General features: G+C 46.5%; 1 protein-coding gene across 3 annotated transcripts; it reads right to left on the bottom strand.

Annotated features, from left to right (window-relative positions):
- Positions 1-286: 286 nt before the first annotated feature.
- Positions 287-16,520, bottom strand: abi3a (ABI family, member 3a). 3 transcript variants are annotated; one of them, XM_085156154.1, is made up of 12 exons: positions 14,649-16,520; positions 13,368-13,523; positions 13,101-13,271; positions 9,705-9,881; positions 7,616-7,674; positions 7,466-7,519; positions 6,971-7,236; positions 5,163-5,306; positions 4,624-4,758; positions 4,034-4,135; positions 3,811-3,936; positions 287-3,724 (listed from the first exon to the last, which is right to left on the bottom strand). In XM_085156154.1, the coding sequence occupies exons 1-12, from the start codon at positions 14,871-14,873 to the stop codon at positions 3,561-3,563; spliced, it is 1,779 nt and encodes a 592-aa protein (XP_085012280.1). In that variant the 5' UTR covers positions 14,874-16,520; the 3' UTR covers positions 287-3,560. The 3 variants fall into 3 exon arrangements, with proteins under 3 accessions (XP_085012280.1, XP_085012282.1, XP_085012281.1); XM_085156156.1 differs by having other exon boundaries at positions 13,368-13,529; positions 14,649-14,771; XM_085156155.1 differs by lacking the exons at positions 4,034-4,135; positions 4,624-4,758.
- Between the last annotated feature and the right edge of the window lie 109 nt (positions 16,521-16,629).

Raw genomic sequence — 16,629 nt, forward strand, 5'->3', positions numbered from 1 at the left:
GGAGTAAATTCTCGAGCATCTCACACTTCTGATAATCAGCTGTCTGCTTGATGTTTATTCTGCTGTGTAAAAACTATAACTTTAATCTCAGCCAAACCGATTTACTCAGGAACAAATAAAATACTGAAAAAAGCCAAACAATAACATGTTTAAGTTATCTAAGTGACTTATATATATTTAACCTGAGTAGCGAAAGACCCCGGTGGGTTTGAAGCCGGGAGTCCGGTGTTCTCACGGCTCTAGTTAGCCTAGCCCCCGGCTAGCTATCGAGCTAGTGGCTAACAGACGTCTCCGAAAACGTCGGCGCGCTTTTGAAAATATGTGGTGTCTTGATAAACTGAGCAGATATTTGAGGTTTACACAGCTACATTCTCGCCTGAAAATATGTTAAACGTTTATTTTGTGACCCAGAAAGAACAATAAGAGTAATATTAAAACTAACTAGCTGCCGCCATTGTTGGAAACTGAGCTGGGCCGCGGTATGAATTCTGGGACGCAGCTTCTTCTTCTTCGGGGTTTAACGGCAGCTGGCATCCTTGTACATGCAGTGCTGCCATCTTCTGTTTCAGTCCGTTATTACACTCTTAAATCCTACTACTTATTCCTGCGTCTTTTGTGATCTTACAAAGCTTCAAGCTCCTAGTCGATAGTATCGAACGCTGCACTGAAGTCTAGCAGGACAAGCACAGAGATGAGTCCACTGTCAGAGGCCATAAGAAGATCATTTGTAACCTTCACTAAAGCTGTTTCTGTGCTGTGATGAGCTCTGAAACCTGACTACAGACCACTAAGTGCTCCAGCGTCTCCCTTTCTGAACAAAAAGGACAACCCTTCCCAGTGCCTGGGTCCAGGTGGGCTCTGTGTCTGTTCGTGGCTGTTGCTCCATGTACAATCCTCCACTGGAGGGAAGCCATCCGTTTTTCAACAGGAGGCTTATACAGGACCCTCCACCTGCCTTTAGGGGTAGAATCCGAAGCAAAAAACTCCATTTTGACTCCCTGATTCCAACCAGAGAGCGGAAATTCAGCACCTTAACACAGCATAAATAAAGCTGCTTCTTGCCACAAGAGCTGAAACTATCCAGCACTGGTGTCCCCAGGGAGAGCAGCATGCCACTCCCCTCAGGCTGCTCCTCAAAGGCAGGACTGACCATCAATGAAGGGAAAACATATTCGCTGTCATCAGCCCGGCTTGTGTATCGGAGAAGGCTTGTGTAGTTAGTGTGTAGTGTTGTGGATAGTTTTGTGTTGTGTGTCAGAACCAGTGTTGGGACTAACGTGCTATTAAGTAACGTGTTATTAAGTAACGCGTTAGTCCCAACACTGGTAACTAGTTATTATGCCAAAGTCAGGAACGCGTTACTCGTTACTGTTGAACTTTATTTTATTCATAAGGTTAGTCAGTAGAGTTGCCAACCGTCCCGTAAAAAACAGAATCCTTTCATATTCAGAGAAATTATTACGTGTTTCATATTGAGGTGAAAAGGAACAGTTTGTCCTGGACTTCAGCTAGAATGGAAAACACACAAAGCTGGATTTATTCTGTCGTTATGCTGCAGCTGCCTCTTCTCCTCTCATCCTCTCCCCTCTCTCTCCTGTTTCTACTTCAATCATGAAACTGATCAATGATCAGCTGATCGGCTTTTCTCTCTTGTTTGTTTATCGCCCACTTTGTGCCAGAAAGAGGAAACCAGTGGATGTCGCGTTAAACAACAGCAGCACGTTTAAGCTTGATCAGCTGTTGTTAGTATTTAATATTACTTTCTAGTATCAGCTGATGTTTGCTGGAGCCACAGCTGTAAAGCTGCTGGTCATGATGTTTGGATATGTGGTGAGAGGGAAACATGAAGATGAAACCAGGAGATGTCCTTACTGAATCATCAGAGCTGAACAGGTGATGGAGAAACAGGTTTACCTTTTAGGTGACATGGATGAGTTGAAGTTATGAACTGTTTCTGAGAGACAAATAACACCAGGATCCTTTTCTAAGCAGCTGACAGCTGGTAACTGTGCAGGGGCGGGTCTAGCAAAGTGTTGCCAGGGGGGCCATGTAGGGCATTAACAGGGAGAGGGGGGCACAAAGAAATACTTTCTTATTCTCATTTAAAATGTCTCACTTTTAACAAATAATTATCTGAATCTTACTACAAAGGATTGATAGATTGATGCATATATACCATCAGAACAGTGAACATCACTGTCACAACAGCGTTTGTTTTCATTCAAAGGCTTTATGATTGTTCCTATAATGGCGGCCGGTCTCTAGTCAAAATGCCCGGGACGATTTTTTGTCCCAGTCCAGCCCTGTATGCAGCTCATCTGCAGTCTGGTGTTACCTACATCTTCCTACTCAGAAGGCAGAATTTCCGAGTTCTGAGTACAATCAAAGCACCACGACTGCAGTTTTTGTGTTGGATGTAAAAAGCGCACATGACGCTGTGACGTAGGCTAGAATCATGGCGGCGGTCAACGACGGTTCAGGCGTGGGATTTCTCTCGTGGAAATATGCACATTAATTTTTCCTTTCAGTTGGTAGGTGGCACAGTGCACTGTGGCAGGATAGCGCTAACATGTAAGCAAGCTAGAAGACTGGCAGTGCTGGGTATCCAGTTACGGAAGCAACACATTAACAAGAGAATTCTGAGTAAAACCAAAATTACTTTCCCTAGTAACTAGTTACTTTGAAAGTAACGAGTAACTTGAAGTAACTGAGTTACTTTTGATAGAAGTAACTAGTAATGTAACTAAGTTACTAATTTAAAGTAACTTCCGCAACACTGGTCAGAACAATGAGGCGACTGCTGTCTCCAGGTAGAAACAGGAGTGACACGCCTGCTGCTGTCAGACCTGCAGGTATCAGGCTGTGATGTTTCCTTTAGAGTGGACTGAATTTGTGGCATCTTATTGAAGAACAGCTGATTGTTCTGTAAATAGTTTGAAATGGTAATTTAAAAAAATCAAGGTAAAAGGTAAATGGATGCAAATAACGTTGTTGTTTGTTTGTTGTTTGCAAAACTTGTGCAAAAGTTGTATGTATGCAAGTGTATCTATAACCTGTACATATGTTTCTTGTGTAAGTGTAAATTTATCTGTGGTATTGTGTAAATACTCACACTATTGTGTACTTCAATCACATGGAGAGATGCCAAACTGTCTTTCATTGTTTTTGTAACAATGACAATAAAGAGTTATTCTATTCTATTCTATTCTATTCTATCTGAAAGACGAGACAAATCAAACACAGCAAATTAAGACTGAACACTGAAGCGCCTGAGAAACAAACAGGAAGACAGAGAGACCGAACAGTAGCAGCGCCCTCTGGAGGACAGAGGACACACTGCAGGGAGGGACACGGCTGCTGCTTTGAGAAGAAAAACTTTATTTCATTAATCACAGGATTTGTACGAGCGCTCGAAGGGTTAATCACTCAGGTGTGGGGAAACCAACCAGAAGCTAAGAACAGAGAAGTCTACCTGAGGTGTGCAACAAGTTACCCTACATTAACAATCATTCAGTGGATGCTACAGTGGGGCTGTTAAACATGAGGGGGCGGGGCTTCATTTAGCCACACGATTCGACGTAGTTCTCAGGGAAGAACCCCTGTCTGCCGTTCAGGACGCCCTGGTACCAGCCGTCGTCATGGCGCTGAGTCAGGTAGATGATGTCGCCCTCAGTGAAGGACAGCTCATCGGGCTTCACAGCCTCATAGCTGTACAGCGCCCTCACTGGACACAAAAAGGAATTGCAGTTAGACAAGCCACAGACTGTAGGAATGATGTCATCACAGCAAACTGTGATGTCACCTCAGTACCTTTATCAATGTAATCTGGAGGGGCGTTGGTGTCGTAATCCACCGGAGGTGGGAGGGGCGGTATGTCATCAAACCCCGCCATATCATCCAATGAGAGCGGAGGAGGTGGGGCTGGGATCTCCAGATCTATGAGGTGAGGAGGCAGGTGCGTATTAATGTTCTAATTCTACAAAAGCACTACCTCTAAGAGTACTGCATGCTGGCAGCAGAGTTCTGGTCTTACCCAGGTGTTCGAGACGAGCAGGTAAGCAGAGCCGAGATGAAGAGGAGGAAAGACGAGGCGGAGCACAGGGGGGAGGATAGGGGGGAGGTGGGGGAATCATGACTGACAGACAGAAAAGAGACGGTCAGTATCCGGGCAACGAAGGCGTGATGGTCTGAGACCACAGGCAGTACCAAAGATGGACGCCGTTACAATGACATCAGCCATCAGTTAGTCAAGTCCTGCTCTGAAGCCTCAAAGGGCGGGTCTGAGTGTGAAATGCAGCCTCATTGGCTAATGATAAGTAAACTGTAATTTGTTAGCCAGTTCAGTGCCTGAACAGTCGATGACAGGTAAAGAAACGGTGTCGCCCCCTGATGGCCATTAAAAACAATGCAGCTATAAGGCGCTTTAGCTACGTCCATCTTTCACACTGTCGCTGATCACGACCACGACAGATAAAGTTTGGATTGAAATGAATAGTGGGCAAATAAAGGCCTGGAACTCCTGCAACATTATTAAGGAACATTTATGGCCCTGAAAGATATTCAAGAACCCTTTCAAGGACCTCAGGACTTCTCAGACCTGAAGCTCCCCAACTTTGTGCTTACGTGATTGGACAGTAGGCAGGAACAGAGAGCGGGTATAGCGGCAGCGAGAGGCGGGGCCTGAGCGGACCCTCAGAGAGAGAGAGCGAGTGGCTGGGGGTGAGTGACGGCGGTGACTCCTCCTGGATGGGAGGGTCACTGCAAAAGAACCACAGAAAAAGAAAAGACTGGAGAAAAGCAAAGGAAGGCTGACAAAAAGCACCACAGAAGAAGAAAGGGCTACTTGAACTGCACATTTTAGGAATGGAAGCTTTCTGGCGTCTTTTAAATACCAGATCTGTGAATGATTCGGACTGTCCATGCATCACACAGGACGTGTGTTCACTGATTTATTCTTCAGACTCATCAGTGAGTCGAGGAAAGCTGATTTTAGAAAATCCGCACATGCAGCAGTGGTTCATTGATCTTTACAGTAAAAGTTGTTGCATTTGCATAATATCAGACTTTCAAAGGCTCCAAACTGGGTTAAACTGCACAATTTTTAAACGTTTCAGTCTCTTTATACAGGAAACGCACACACAGTTCAATATTAAAAATGCTACCGTCTATCTCCTGGTCAGGTGGAGGTGGAGGGGGTGGGGCCAGCAGGTCTGCGGTGTCACCGGGCAACGGAGGGAAGCCGTCGTCTTCAGAAAGAGGAAGAGGAGGAGGCAGAGAGGCACAGGGAAAGCTGTTCTCTTCCACCACTGAGGACAGGGAGGAAACGTGATGTCATCATGATGTCACACAGTTTGATCAGGGTTACAGTGCGATATGAATAAGAATGGTTTAACTCAGGGGTCGGCAACCCTGGGCACGCGCCACAGTTGGCACACGAAGGGTTAACTGATGGCACGACCATAGCTGGACTGGCCATCGGCCCACCGGGCATTTTTTTGTAACGGTATAAACACTGAAAGGTGGCGGGTTGGCCAGATGCTGGCCTGTGTGTAAAAATGACTCAGTTGTTTGGTGGAGGCTGTGGCGGAGCTTCCACAGATTCAGTAACATTAGCAAGTGGTGGAGGCAGCAGGTGGATGAGAGAAAGGGGAGGCAAGAGGGGAGGCAGGAGGGGAGGCAAGAGCAGAGACCCGAGGCGGCCGCCGGTCCGAGTGTCAGGTGAACTGAACTTCAGGTAAGAAGTTATGAGCTGCAGTCTGTCTGGTCAGATATAAACAAGTTTAGGTGGCGTTTATTTTCATTGTGCTGACTTTTTACAGCCAGGTGGGGCATTAACAGGGAGAGGGGGGCACAAAGAAATACTTTCTTATTCTCATTTAAAATGTCTCGCTGTTATTAAATAATTATCTGAATCTTACAACCAAAGTTTTCATCTGACGTAAAATGTATAGAAATCATACATATACCAACAAGACTGAACATCACTGTCACCACAGCGTTTTCATTCAAAGGCTTTATGGTTTAATACCTGGGGGGCCGGTCTCTTGTCAAAATGCCGTGTTTTTGTCCCAGTCCAGCCCTGAGCACGACACACAGTGAGTTAATCTGAGCAGGTGCATTAAAAAATAAATGGCCGGGCCAGCGGTGCTCATCACAAATCAGCTCGAATACACACATTAGTTGTGCTGCTTCTTAATGACGGTATCTTAGCTAACAAACCCAACTACCAGATTCAACTTGTAATTGGCTAAAAGTAACTTAGCCTACTGGTGAGAGGGACGCTGTTAGCTTTCCACATTCTGACACTTCAAAAGCTTCAGCAGCTGTTGGCTCAGCATCAGCACCACGGAGATACACGGATACATCCGTAGACACAAGGCGTTTTTGGGACTTTCAGGTGGACCAATGTTTTATTTTCTGATCAAACCAGAAGCTTTAACGAGCAGCTGGATTTGTCTCGCATTAACTGGTTGAGTTAATGCCAGTTAATGTGACATCGAAGCAGCTGGAATCCACAGCTGTGCGTGTTCATGGAGCTGCATGTTCACCTGCTGGACGTCACTACCTGACAAGTTTAACTCTTCAGAACATTGCAGAGACCTTATTGACAGTATTTGGCTCCACATGTCTGTGTGAGCAGATTTTCTCCCACATGAGTCCTCAGGTCTGAATGCTGGACACTGGGAGACCTGTGTCTCTGAGTGGGAGACCAGAGATCACATTAACATGTGTGTCTCTGCATTAACAGAAGATTTAAATGGCACTCATCATCAGAAAGGTTGCCGACCCCTGGTTTAACTAAACCAACCACACTGATCCAGGGTAAAGTAGTCCAGGCTTAACTAATCCAGACATAGCTATGAATTAACCTGCTTATCTGAGATAAACCAGGATTAACTAATTGTGCATTTCTAACTGATTTGTAGCTGCTATGGCATCATCAAAAAACATTTTTCTGTTTTGTCTTCACCTGTCTCGAGGCTGAGGGGTGGAGCTGGTGGTGGAGCACTAGCACCTGAAAAGGGTGGAGGAGGGGGAGGAGGAGGAGGGGGTGGGGCTAATATATCTCCCGATGAACCAGGAAGAGGAGGTGGGGGAGGCAAGGCCAAGGCGCCGTCTGGAACTGGCATCTCAATGAGAGCAGGAGGAGGAGGTGGGGCATCGTCCAGCAGCGTGGTGATGATGTCAGCCTCGGGCGGGATGGTGGGTGGAGCTACAGGTTTCCCAAAGCTGGAGCTGAAAAACAAACTTTTCAGCATTAAAGCTGATAAATGAAGTTTATGGAGTTTCTGTTTGATGCTGTGTTTGTCCCATCAGTGGTTTGACTTTAACCTCAGGCAGCAGCAGGTTTCAGCCCTGAGCTCTAACTGAAGGTGATGCTGCAGTCAGAGCTCAGAGCTAAACTGAGGTCTGACCCTAAAACCAGACCTGAAGCTGCAGAGGATTAAAGGTGTCTGGTTATTACCCGCCAGCAGGGGGCACCACGGGGCACTGGACTGCCTCTGGAGCTTTGTTGGGCCTGAAACACACAGACACACGAAAGCTCAGCTTCCTGTTGAGCTGATGTGAAAGCAGAAGGAGCTCTGAATAGAAACACAGTAGAACTAAAGTAAACCTGATGGAGGCGCCGTGTTTGCGGATCGTTCCGGTTTTGTCCGACTGTTTCCCAGAGACCTGCAGGGAGGGGGGGCACACAGAGACCAATGTGAGCATCAATGGAGCCTCTCAGGCTGCTGCAGCACTAATTAGTCTCTCTGAACATTTTCCCACGCTCAACAAAGACGCCGGGCTCCCAGAGTGTGTGTGTGTGTGTGTGTGTGTCTGTGTGTCTGTGTGTGTGTGCGTGCGTGTGTGCGTGTGTGTGTGTGTGTGTGTGCACATGTGAGGGACCCGGGTGGAGGGGGCATCACCGCACTGTGAGGACAGTTTGGAATGGGGGGGAGTTGTTTTGTCTGGGTGAATGAAACATTTGTGGATTCATAGTCAGGGGCCTGAGAAGGTGCTGTGTGCATGTGGGTCCTCAGAAAGACAGCACAGCAAACGTGTGTGTGTGCCTGTGTGTGTGTGTGTGTGTGTGTGAGTGTGTGTGTGAGTGTGTGTGTGCCTGTGTGTGTGAGTGTGTGTGTGAGTGCGTGTGGTTAATGTGTTAAAGTTACTCTAGAAGCACTTCTTCTTCTTCTTCTTCTGTTGCTGCTGTTTTGTGACCTGAGCAGAGCTTCGTGTGTCGCACAGAGAAGGCGACAGAGACAGGAAGTGGGCGGCGCTCGCTGCAGCTGATGTGAGAAACTCTCACCCTCTTTCTGTCTTTTTTTAACTCTCAAGATAAAAATGTGTTTGACAAAAGGCTGAGAGTCGGGCTGAGGCGGGCAGCAGAGCTCGTGCACATGCTGTTGCGGTGCTTTGTGTTGATACGGTCATCCTTCATGTGATGTTTGTGTGTGCAGCACAGCAACATCAAAAATCTCCACAAATGTGACATTTGGTGTCGTAAGCCCCGCCTCTGTTCAAAGATGGTCGCTCACAGTGGACATAGATGCTTCTTTCACTCCTCTTTCAAACCATCTGTCCTCTCAGTGCAGCGAGGAATGCCCAGACCTCTACATCGGAGAGACCAAACAGCCACCTCACAAGCGCATGGCACAACACAGAAGAGCCACCTCCACAGGACAAGACTCAGCTGTCCATCTGCATCTAAAGGTCAAAGGTCACTCTTTCAGGGATGCCAACGTTCACATTTTGGACAGAGAGGACAGATAGTTTGAAAGAGGAGTGAAAGAAGCATCTATGTCCACTGTGAGCGACCATCTTTGAACAGAGGCGGTGGTTTACGACACCAACTGTCTGCCATCTATAATCCAGTTTTGAGTTCCCTTCCCAGACGCCTTAACGCCCACTCACATCCTGGGCCATCTGACCTCAGGAAATCACATGATAAGGTGGGGCCAGGTTTCACAATGAACTCACCCGAAACCCTGGTTGATTGGGACCCACACCCAGTTCCACACCTTGGCTCAGGCGATTAGAGGATCATCAGGGGTCCTTTTGTCCCTCTGTGGGGGGAAACTCCCACTAGGTTTAAATCTGGGACTCTCCACCATTTGACCTTAGAACTGAAGAAGCTTCTCGGATGAAGGTGAAACGTCTTCAAGTAACTTAAAGAAGTCCAGACGCTTTCCTTTGCAAGCTCCTTAGACTACGATGACCTGGATGACTGAGAACCTTCACAGACATCTCGGCTGTTATGGATTTGTGCTACGAGTCTCATCTTTTCCCAAACAGAAACCGAGGATGTTACAGATGAAACTAAACCTGCACGAGAACGCTGCAGCCTACAGAGGTGACCCAACATCTGAAGGAGGAAGTCTCACTGCACAGTCATTTCTGCTTCTGTGGTTCAGACACTTCCTGCTAGCATCGCGAAAGCAGCACGCAGAGCAGAGCGTCACTTCTGCTTTCCCGTGTCTGATTTCACACCAGCTGCTGCAGAGCCGCCCTCTCATGTCTTCATCAAAGGCCACAAAGGCCTGAAATACTGAAACACTGTACCGAGAGCTCCGCCTCCCACACCTGCCACACCTGTCACTGTGCACAAGCTCACATCACCTGACCAAAGAGCAGCTCTGCTGGATTTTAGCATGTGGATAAAACAGAGCAAAGCCTGGAGGTCATCTGCTGATGTCACAGGTTGTGTTTGTGTGTGTTACCTTCATGCCGTGGCCCAGACTGTCCAGCTGCTGGTAGTTGATTGGCTTGCGGCTGTATGATGGGCGTGGCTGCATGCTGGTGGGAGGGAGGATCTTGTGGCTGCGTGGGACTCGTCTCACGGCTGTGAACACGCCAATCTCCCTCCTGAAAACCTTCTCCTTGTGCATGTCCACGGTCTGAGGGCAAAGGTCAGAGGTTAATGGACCCGCGTCTGGACCAGGTCGGTGTGCACAAGTCCAACATGGTGGCTCCATTTAAATTTAATGCGCTGCAGAAACCATGAGCTTCAGTGAACGTGACAGCATCATAGACAAACACAGGGAGAAACAGGTGACCTCTGACCTTTGAAGAGGTTGTAATCATACGTCATACTGCTCATACGTCTCTGATGCACTGAGTCTGTAATGTGAAACACAGCTTTGTGTTGATGCTAGCTTAAAACAGGTGTGGTGCTGCTGGAGGACAGCGACCAATCACCTTCAGTCTGTTAGAACCTCCCACTCTGTTACACTGTTTATATGCACATTTCCTACTTCTTTTTCAAATTCAAAGCTTCTAACATTTCACGGGTGACACCCGCCCGTCCACCCATCTCTACATCCACCCATCATTTCTAAATGTGAATAATTCAGCCTACTGTGGTATAATTAATGCTATCCGGTCGTTCAGTCTGACGTCACTAGCCGTGTCTGGGCCTAAACTCCGCTGCAGGTCCATATATCAAACGATCACTATGGCATTACTGAGAGTTGAAAAACTGTCTAAAGTCTTTCATCTTTAATAAAATGATCTGCGTTCTGCTCTACCAGGTGTAACAACTGAGTTTAACATCCAGGCATCCATGAAAACGGAATTTATGACATTTAACGGAGTTAGCAGGAAGTTAGCTCGCTAGCTTCGATCTAAATACAATATAGCATGTCCTGACTGCGGGGTTTTGGAAACAAATTAAAACGTACAGCTCTGTTATCACTTCCAACATAAATGAAGACAGAAAACTAAACAGCAGTGACATTTGTAGGGTTACTGAAGTTTGGCTAGCTGCTATATAATGATGTGCTACCTGACCGCTAGCGACACAGCTATGTTAGCATAGCATAAACAAGCTAACTTTTTTTCCACTCGATAAAAGTTAACGTGAGTGTTCTCGGTGGTCAGGAACAAATGTAATCACATGGCAGGATGCTGTAAACGGACCAAACTTCAGCCAGGAGAACAACTGATATAATCCATCCACAATACGAGGTTAGTCATTCATATACTGCTGCATGGGCTGGGCTGTAGTTACATCCTAAGGTTTTAAAAACTGAGCTTAAATAAATGATTAGCGGTAATAAAAGCCGAGGGAGGTCAACAGTGATCACTGACTGTTTTAGGAGCTTTTTGAGATTAAATAGAAGAAAATACAAAACATTAAACATGTTAACAACACAAAAGCATATTAAACGCAGACTACTTTAGGCCCGCAAGTAGGATTCGTCACATCATCACTTAACGACCGGATACTGTTAGCCTCTACCCATCGCAGGGTGAGAGGCAGGATGGACCCTGGATAGGTCTCCGGTGCTCTGCTACCGTGGGATCTCACTCTTTGAAAAACCGGCATTTACAACATGGACTTCATGTTTATTCTGAAGGACCTGAAACGTGAAACTGTCGGCAAACACTGAGCTCAGAATCAGGTGAGGCTCCCATATACTTCTATGAAAGCAGACTTCAGAGTAGTGGTGCCCTGCTGGACATTAGAGAAAATGCAGGTGTAAGACACTCACATAGAGTACAACATGCAGTGAAATGTGTCCGAGCTGCGGAAAGGCTGCATACGTCGCCACGCAATTTCAGGGATTGGTGTTTGGCATGGGGAGCCTAGGCAGGGCCCTTACTGGATACTAGAAGGGAATTGAACTTGCAACTTCTTCTCCAAAGGTGTGTGGTCTCGCCACTACACTATCTAGCTGCTTCAGCATCGGCTTGTTTTTACAGACACAGAGGAGCCGTCCATCACTTATACCGACTGTGACCCCGAGCTCAGTAAGTTGTTCAGAGGGTAAATGATCAGGTTTAGCTTTTTCTTTTAAAACTCTTCCAGGTTTTCATAAACGATAGTTTGTGATATGATAGTTTCAATATTGTCATTTGCCTGACCACTTTGGCTGCGTTCACACTGCAGGCGAAAGCGCATCAAATACGATTTTTCTGACCCTCTGCGGCTCATATCCGATCATGGTGTGACAGTGGGAACGGCACAAATCCGATATTTTCAAATCCGATCTGGGTCACTTTCGTATGTGGTGCTGAAGCCGATACATATCTGATGTTTCAGAAAGCTGCTGTTTGATGGTCATGTCGCATTAAATCCGTCTTTTACGTCACTGACACAAGACAGACGCCAATTATCAGCGCCGGAGAAGACATCGCGAACGCTTCCTGACCATCCCGTAGAGATGTCGGTGAAACTGTTGGGAAGACAACGTTGGAGAAATGTGAACATTTTATTTGTTCTGTATAATCTGCAGATTCTGACAGAAATCTGCAACTATCCTTTGAAGCAGCGCTCCTCTAAAACAGCAATAAGGATCATTATTAGGTTATTTACATTATTATGTAAATAACAAAATAACTTAAAGCAAAATTGGGAAACGTAAAGTCCGAAGTCTTTATATTAATGTCATCAGTCAAACAATACTGTTGGTCTGGGTCTAAACAGAGCGCGTTGTGTGTGACGTCTTTTGCGCATGCGCCGCTTTGAGCGTCACACTAGAGCGCGTTTGCTGTCACATTTTATTTGTCGTGTGAACGAGCAGACAAAAAAATCAGATCTGAGCATCAAGACCTGCAGAGTGAACGTAGCCTTAGCTCTCTGCTTCCTGTCCTGTCCTTCTTCCTTATCTTCCTCCATCTCTGAGTGAACGTAGCCTTTGTTCCAAAATAGAAAACCAAACCCTGTGTTTGAAAAAAAAAAACAGCCCCTCCTCCCTGCAGCGCCCCCTGCGGTGTAGACTTTGTGTTTTCTGCCTAGGGTGAAAACCACAGCACTGCGAGGGTCAAAGGTCAGGAGCTTCAGACTCTAATCAGGACCTTTACATCATGCTTACACTCTTATCCTGAAAGGAAAACAGGATCTCTCATTTCAGGGTCTTGAACTCCAGGCCTCGAGGGCCGGTGTCCTGCAGGTTTTAGATCCCACCCTGGGTCAACACACCTGAATCACATGATTGGTTCATTACCAGCCTCTGGAGAGCTTTATACATGTGAGGTCATTTAGCCATTTAAATCAACTGTGATGGATCAAGGACACATCTAAACCTGCAGGACACCGGCCCTCGAGGCCTGGAGTTCAAGACCCCTGTCTTATTTTAACCATCAATCAGCACCGTGGACTGGGTGGGGCCTACCTGACCAATCAGGTTGATAGACGACTCCATGTGGCGAAGCTGATTGGTCTGGGCATCAAGTAGACTCAGGACGCTACTGGCCAGAGTGCTTATCTGGTAAGCGACGCTGGCCAGCGATTGGGCGGTGAACTTTTTTGTTTCTTCCAACGCCTTCACACTGCCCTCACCAGCCTGACAGAGACACATCATGGTTAGCTTAGCACAAGGCTGGAGGCAAAGGGAAGCTGTTAGCCTAGCTTAGAACAAAGACTAGCTCCTGATTAGTACCTGTATGTAGTTGTTGTAGCAGTAGTCGGCCACATTGAGCAGATTGTCGTAGTTTTCCCTCAGAGCTTTTCTGGCATTAGGAGCTTCTTCCAGGATCTTCATCACATCCTCGTTTAAGTTCTGATCCTTCATGATTCCAAGCTCAGCTTCTACAAACTAACCCTTAAGAGCAGCACAAACATGCAGAAGAAACCAGAGAGCAATAAGAACCAACCAGAACCAGGATCAAGCAAAGTGACTAAACTGGGCCATTTCAGTGAGAGATAGTCAGAAAATTTAGAGTAGAGTCCAATAGAAACGTGCTGTTAATCAGAGTAGAGTCCAATAGAAACGTGCTGTTAATCAGAGTAGAGTCCAATAGAAAAGTGCTGTTAATCAGAGTAGAGTGCAATAGAAAAGTGCTGTTAATCAGAGTAGAGTCCAATAGAAAAGTGCTGTTAATCAGAGTAGAGTCCAATAGAAACATGCTGTTAATCAGAGTAGAGTCCAATAGAAAAGTGCTGTTAATCAGAGTAGAGTCCAATAGAAACATGCTGTAAGCAAGAGTAAATGGAGTGATTCTTATATAGCGCTTTTCTACTCTCCTGGAGTACTGAAAGCGTTGTATACAACATGCCTCATTCACCCATTCATATAAGCACAATCTCACCAACATTTACAGTCACGCACCGTGGGCCAGCTCGGGGTTACTATCTAGCCCAGGGGTGTCAAACTCAAACACACAGTGGGCCAAAATTCAAACCTGGAACAAAGTCGCGGGCTAATGTTAATATTTATTGAAAAAAAAAAAACCTCTAGATATGAGAATGAATCTTTTCTTATGGACTCAAACAGGTTTTGCTGAAAAACTTAATATGGAACAAGCAAAGCTTAATACTAAACAATATATATATTAGCTGTGTAATACCAGTAGGCCAGCTCTGATAGTAATTTGGTGTGGCTTCACGGGCCAAATATAATTAGGCTGCGGGCAAAATTTGGCCCGCGGGCCAGAGTTTGACACCTATGATCTAGCCCGAGGATATTTAGCATGCAGACTGGAACCACCAACAGTAGCTCCGCTCAGTAGCTGCTCTGCTCGACCATCTGAGCCAAATAGAAGCGTGCAGTGGAAAAACGTCTTTCCTTTGACGTGCTGTGACTGTAGGTGTGAGGGACAGTCACTCTAAAACATAAATCAGTCTGATGAAGGCACGCTGATCAATATATTAGAATATTGATCTGAATAACACACAGAAAGCAGCAGATTTATATCTCACAACCATAGAGGAAGAACCGTACCTGAAGAAAAGTGTAGAGCGTCACCAGCAGCCGTCTGATGAGCCGGAGCTGCGATGAAGCCTCCTCCCATGTGATTCTGTGAAACTTCACCGTGCAGCTCCAACTTTCATGTGTGCTGCAGCGCTGAGCACACAGAGATCCTGTGTGACAGCGCGAGGGCTCACTCCTCTGCTGTACCGGGCCACCAACAACAGCCGTCACCCGGCCCCACTTCAGTCTCCACATATGAGTGAGAGGCAGCACTCCTGCGCCCGTCTGCACCTCTGTGTGCAGACCTGCTCAGTATAAACCACTTCCTGTTTCACATCAGCGTGAGGACACAAGTTACAATCTAGGAAAAACTAAGCTGGGCAAGATGTTTCAAAAGCTATGAAACAAAGTAACACAGTAACAGACTGTAGCAGGGTTATCAGAGTGCATTAGACACCAACTATGGAGAAACATCATCGTGATCGCTGACTGAGGTTTATCAGAGACACTCAGGAGAGTCTTCTCCAAGCACGACATGCCAGTGTACTTCAGACCCAGCAACACACAAAGACACAAACTGGTTCATCACAAAGACAAACTCAACACCGTAGCTGTGCAGAGCAGCGAGGAATGCTCAGACTACACTGGAGACACCAAACAGCCACAACACAGAAGAGCCACCTCCACAGGACGAGACTCAGCTGTACATCTGCATCTAAAGGTCAAAGGTCACTCTTTGAGGAGGCCAATGTTCACCTGTTGGACAGAGGACAGATGGTCTGAAAGAGGAGTGAAGGAAGCATCTATGTCTGTGAGCGACCATCTTTGGACACCAACTGCCATCTATAATCCAGTTTGAGACCCTTCACAGACACCTTAACACCCACTCACATCTACTGACCTCTACTGAGGTCAGTGAGTCACATGACGAGTCATGACCCACTGTTGATCATTTGCTTTTGGAACTGAAGAAGCTTGTCGGATACATAATTTCCTTTGGGATTATCAAAGTGTCCTGATTGTGAAGAAATGTCAGCACAAGCCTAAAGATCGCGTTTCTTCCAAGCTCCTTAGAGCAGCGGTCCCCAACCTTTTTAGCGCCACGGACCGGTTTATGCCCGACAATATTTTCATGGACCGGCCTTTAAGGTGTTGCGGATAAATACAACAAAATAAAACTAGTACCGGTACCGAAAAAAAGAAGATTTATTCATAACACACGTGAAAAGACCCAGGAAAACCGAGTAAACGATAACAAAATAACGCTGAAAACCGATAAAAACCCTGAAAACTATACATTTCACACATGAGCCTCAACTCTCAACCAAACGACTCACGGACCGGTACCGGTCCGAGGGCCGGGGGTTGGGGACCGCTGCCTTAGATCAGCGCGACCTGGATAACTGAGAGCCTTCACAGACAGAACATGAGCTGATATCACAGAGTCTGTTGTATTTATAGTGACTTACTTTTCATTTTTCACTTCCTGTAATAAAAACTCATCTCAGTGTCTTTCACAGTTGGTCACATGTGAGCGGTTTCGCTCTGTCACGCTTGTTAGTGCTCAGCCTTCATCCAGAGATGCCAAAGCTGAGCGGTGGGCCTGGAGCGCCCCCTGCTGCTCAGTGTGAGAATCTGCAATCAGAGGAGTGAGGACAGAAGAAACACAGAACTGCACACCTGTCCACACCTGATCTGCTGCTGTTACGCTCTCAGAGTGGGACTACCTGCACGACTACCTGATGACCTCTGACCTCAGTGTTGGGTCAGTAAATGGTAAATGGCCTGTATTTGTAAAGCGCTTTACACAACCAGTCATCCACCCATTCACACACACATTCACACACTGGTGATGGCAGCTACATTGTAGCCACAGCCACCCTGGGGCGCACTGACAGAGGCGAGGCTGCCGGACACAGGCGCCACCAGTACTTGGGTCAGTACAGTGAAAGACGTCCACAGCTCACAGGTGAGTGGACAGGTGTAGGAGTCAGTGATGCTGGGAGAATGG

Source organism: Neolamprologus multifasciatus, chromosome 4 (genome assembly GCF_963576455.1).
Source record: "Neolamprologus multifasciatus chromosome 4, fNeoMul1.2, whole genome shotgun sequence".
Classification (NCBI taxonomy): Eukaryota; Metazoa; Chordata; class Actinopteri; order Cichliformes; family Cichlidae; genus Neolamprologus; species Neolamprologus multifasciatus.

Excerpts from the sequence above, each read along its gene's own strand:
- abi3a (XM_085156154.1), bottom strand. The coding sequence starts at position 14,873 with ATGTGGAGACTGAAGTGGGGCCGGGTGACGGCTGTTGTTGGTGGCCCG. Across the intron at positions 13,524-14,648 it reads CGCTCTACACTTTTCTTCAG|TTTGTAGAAGCTGAGCTTGG; the intron begins GTACGGTTCTTC and ends CTTAAGGGTTAG. Across the intron at positions 5,307-6,970 it reads ACCCCTCAGCCTCGAGACAG|TGGTGGAAGAGAACAGCTTT; the intron begins GTGAAGACAAAA and ends CCCTGTCCTCAG.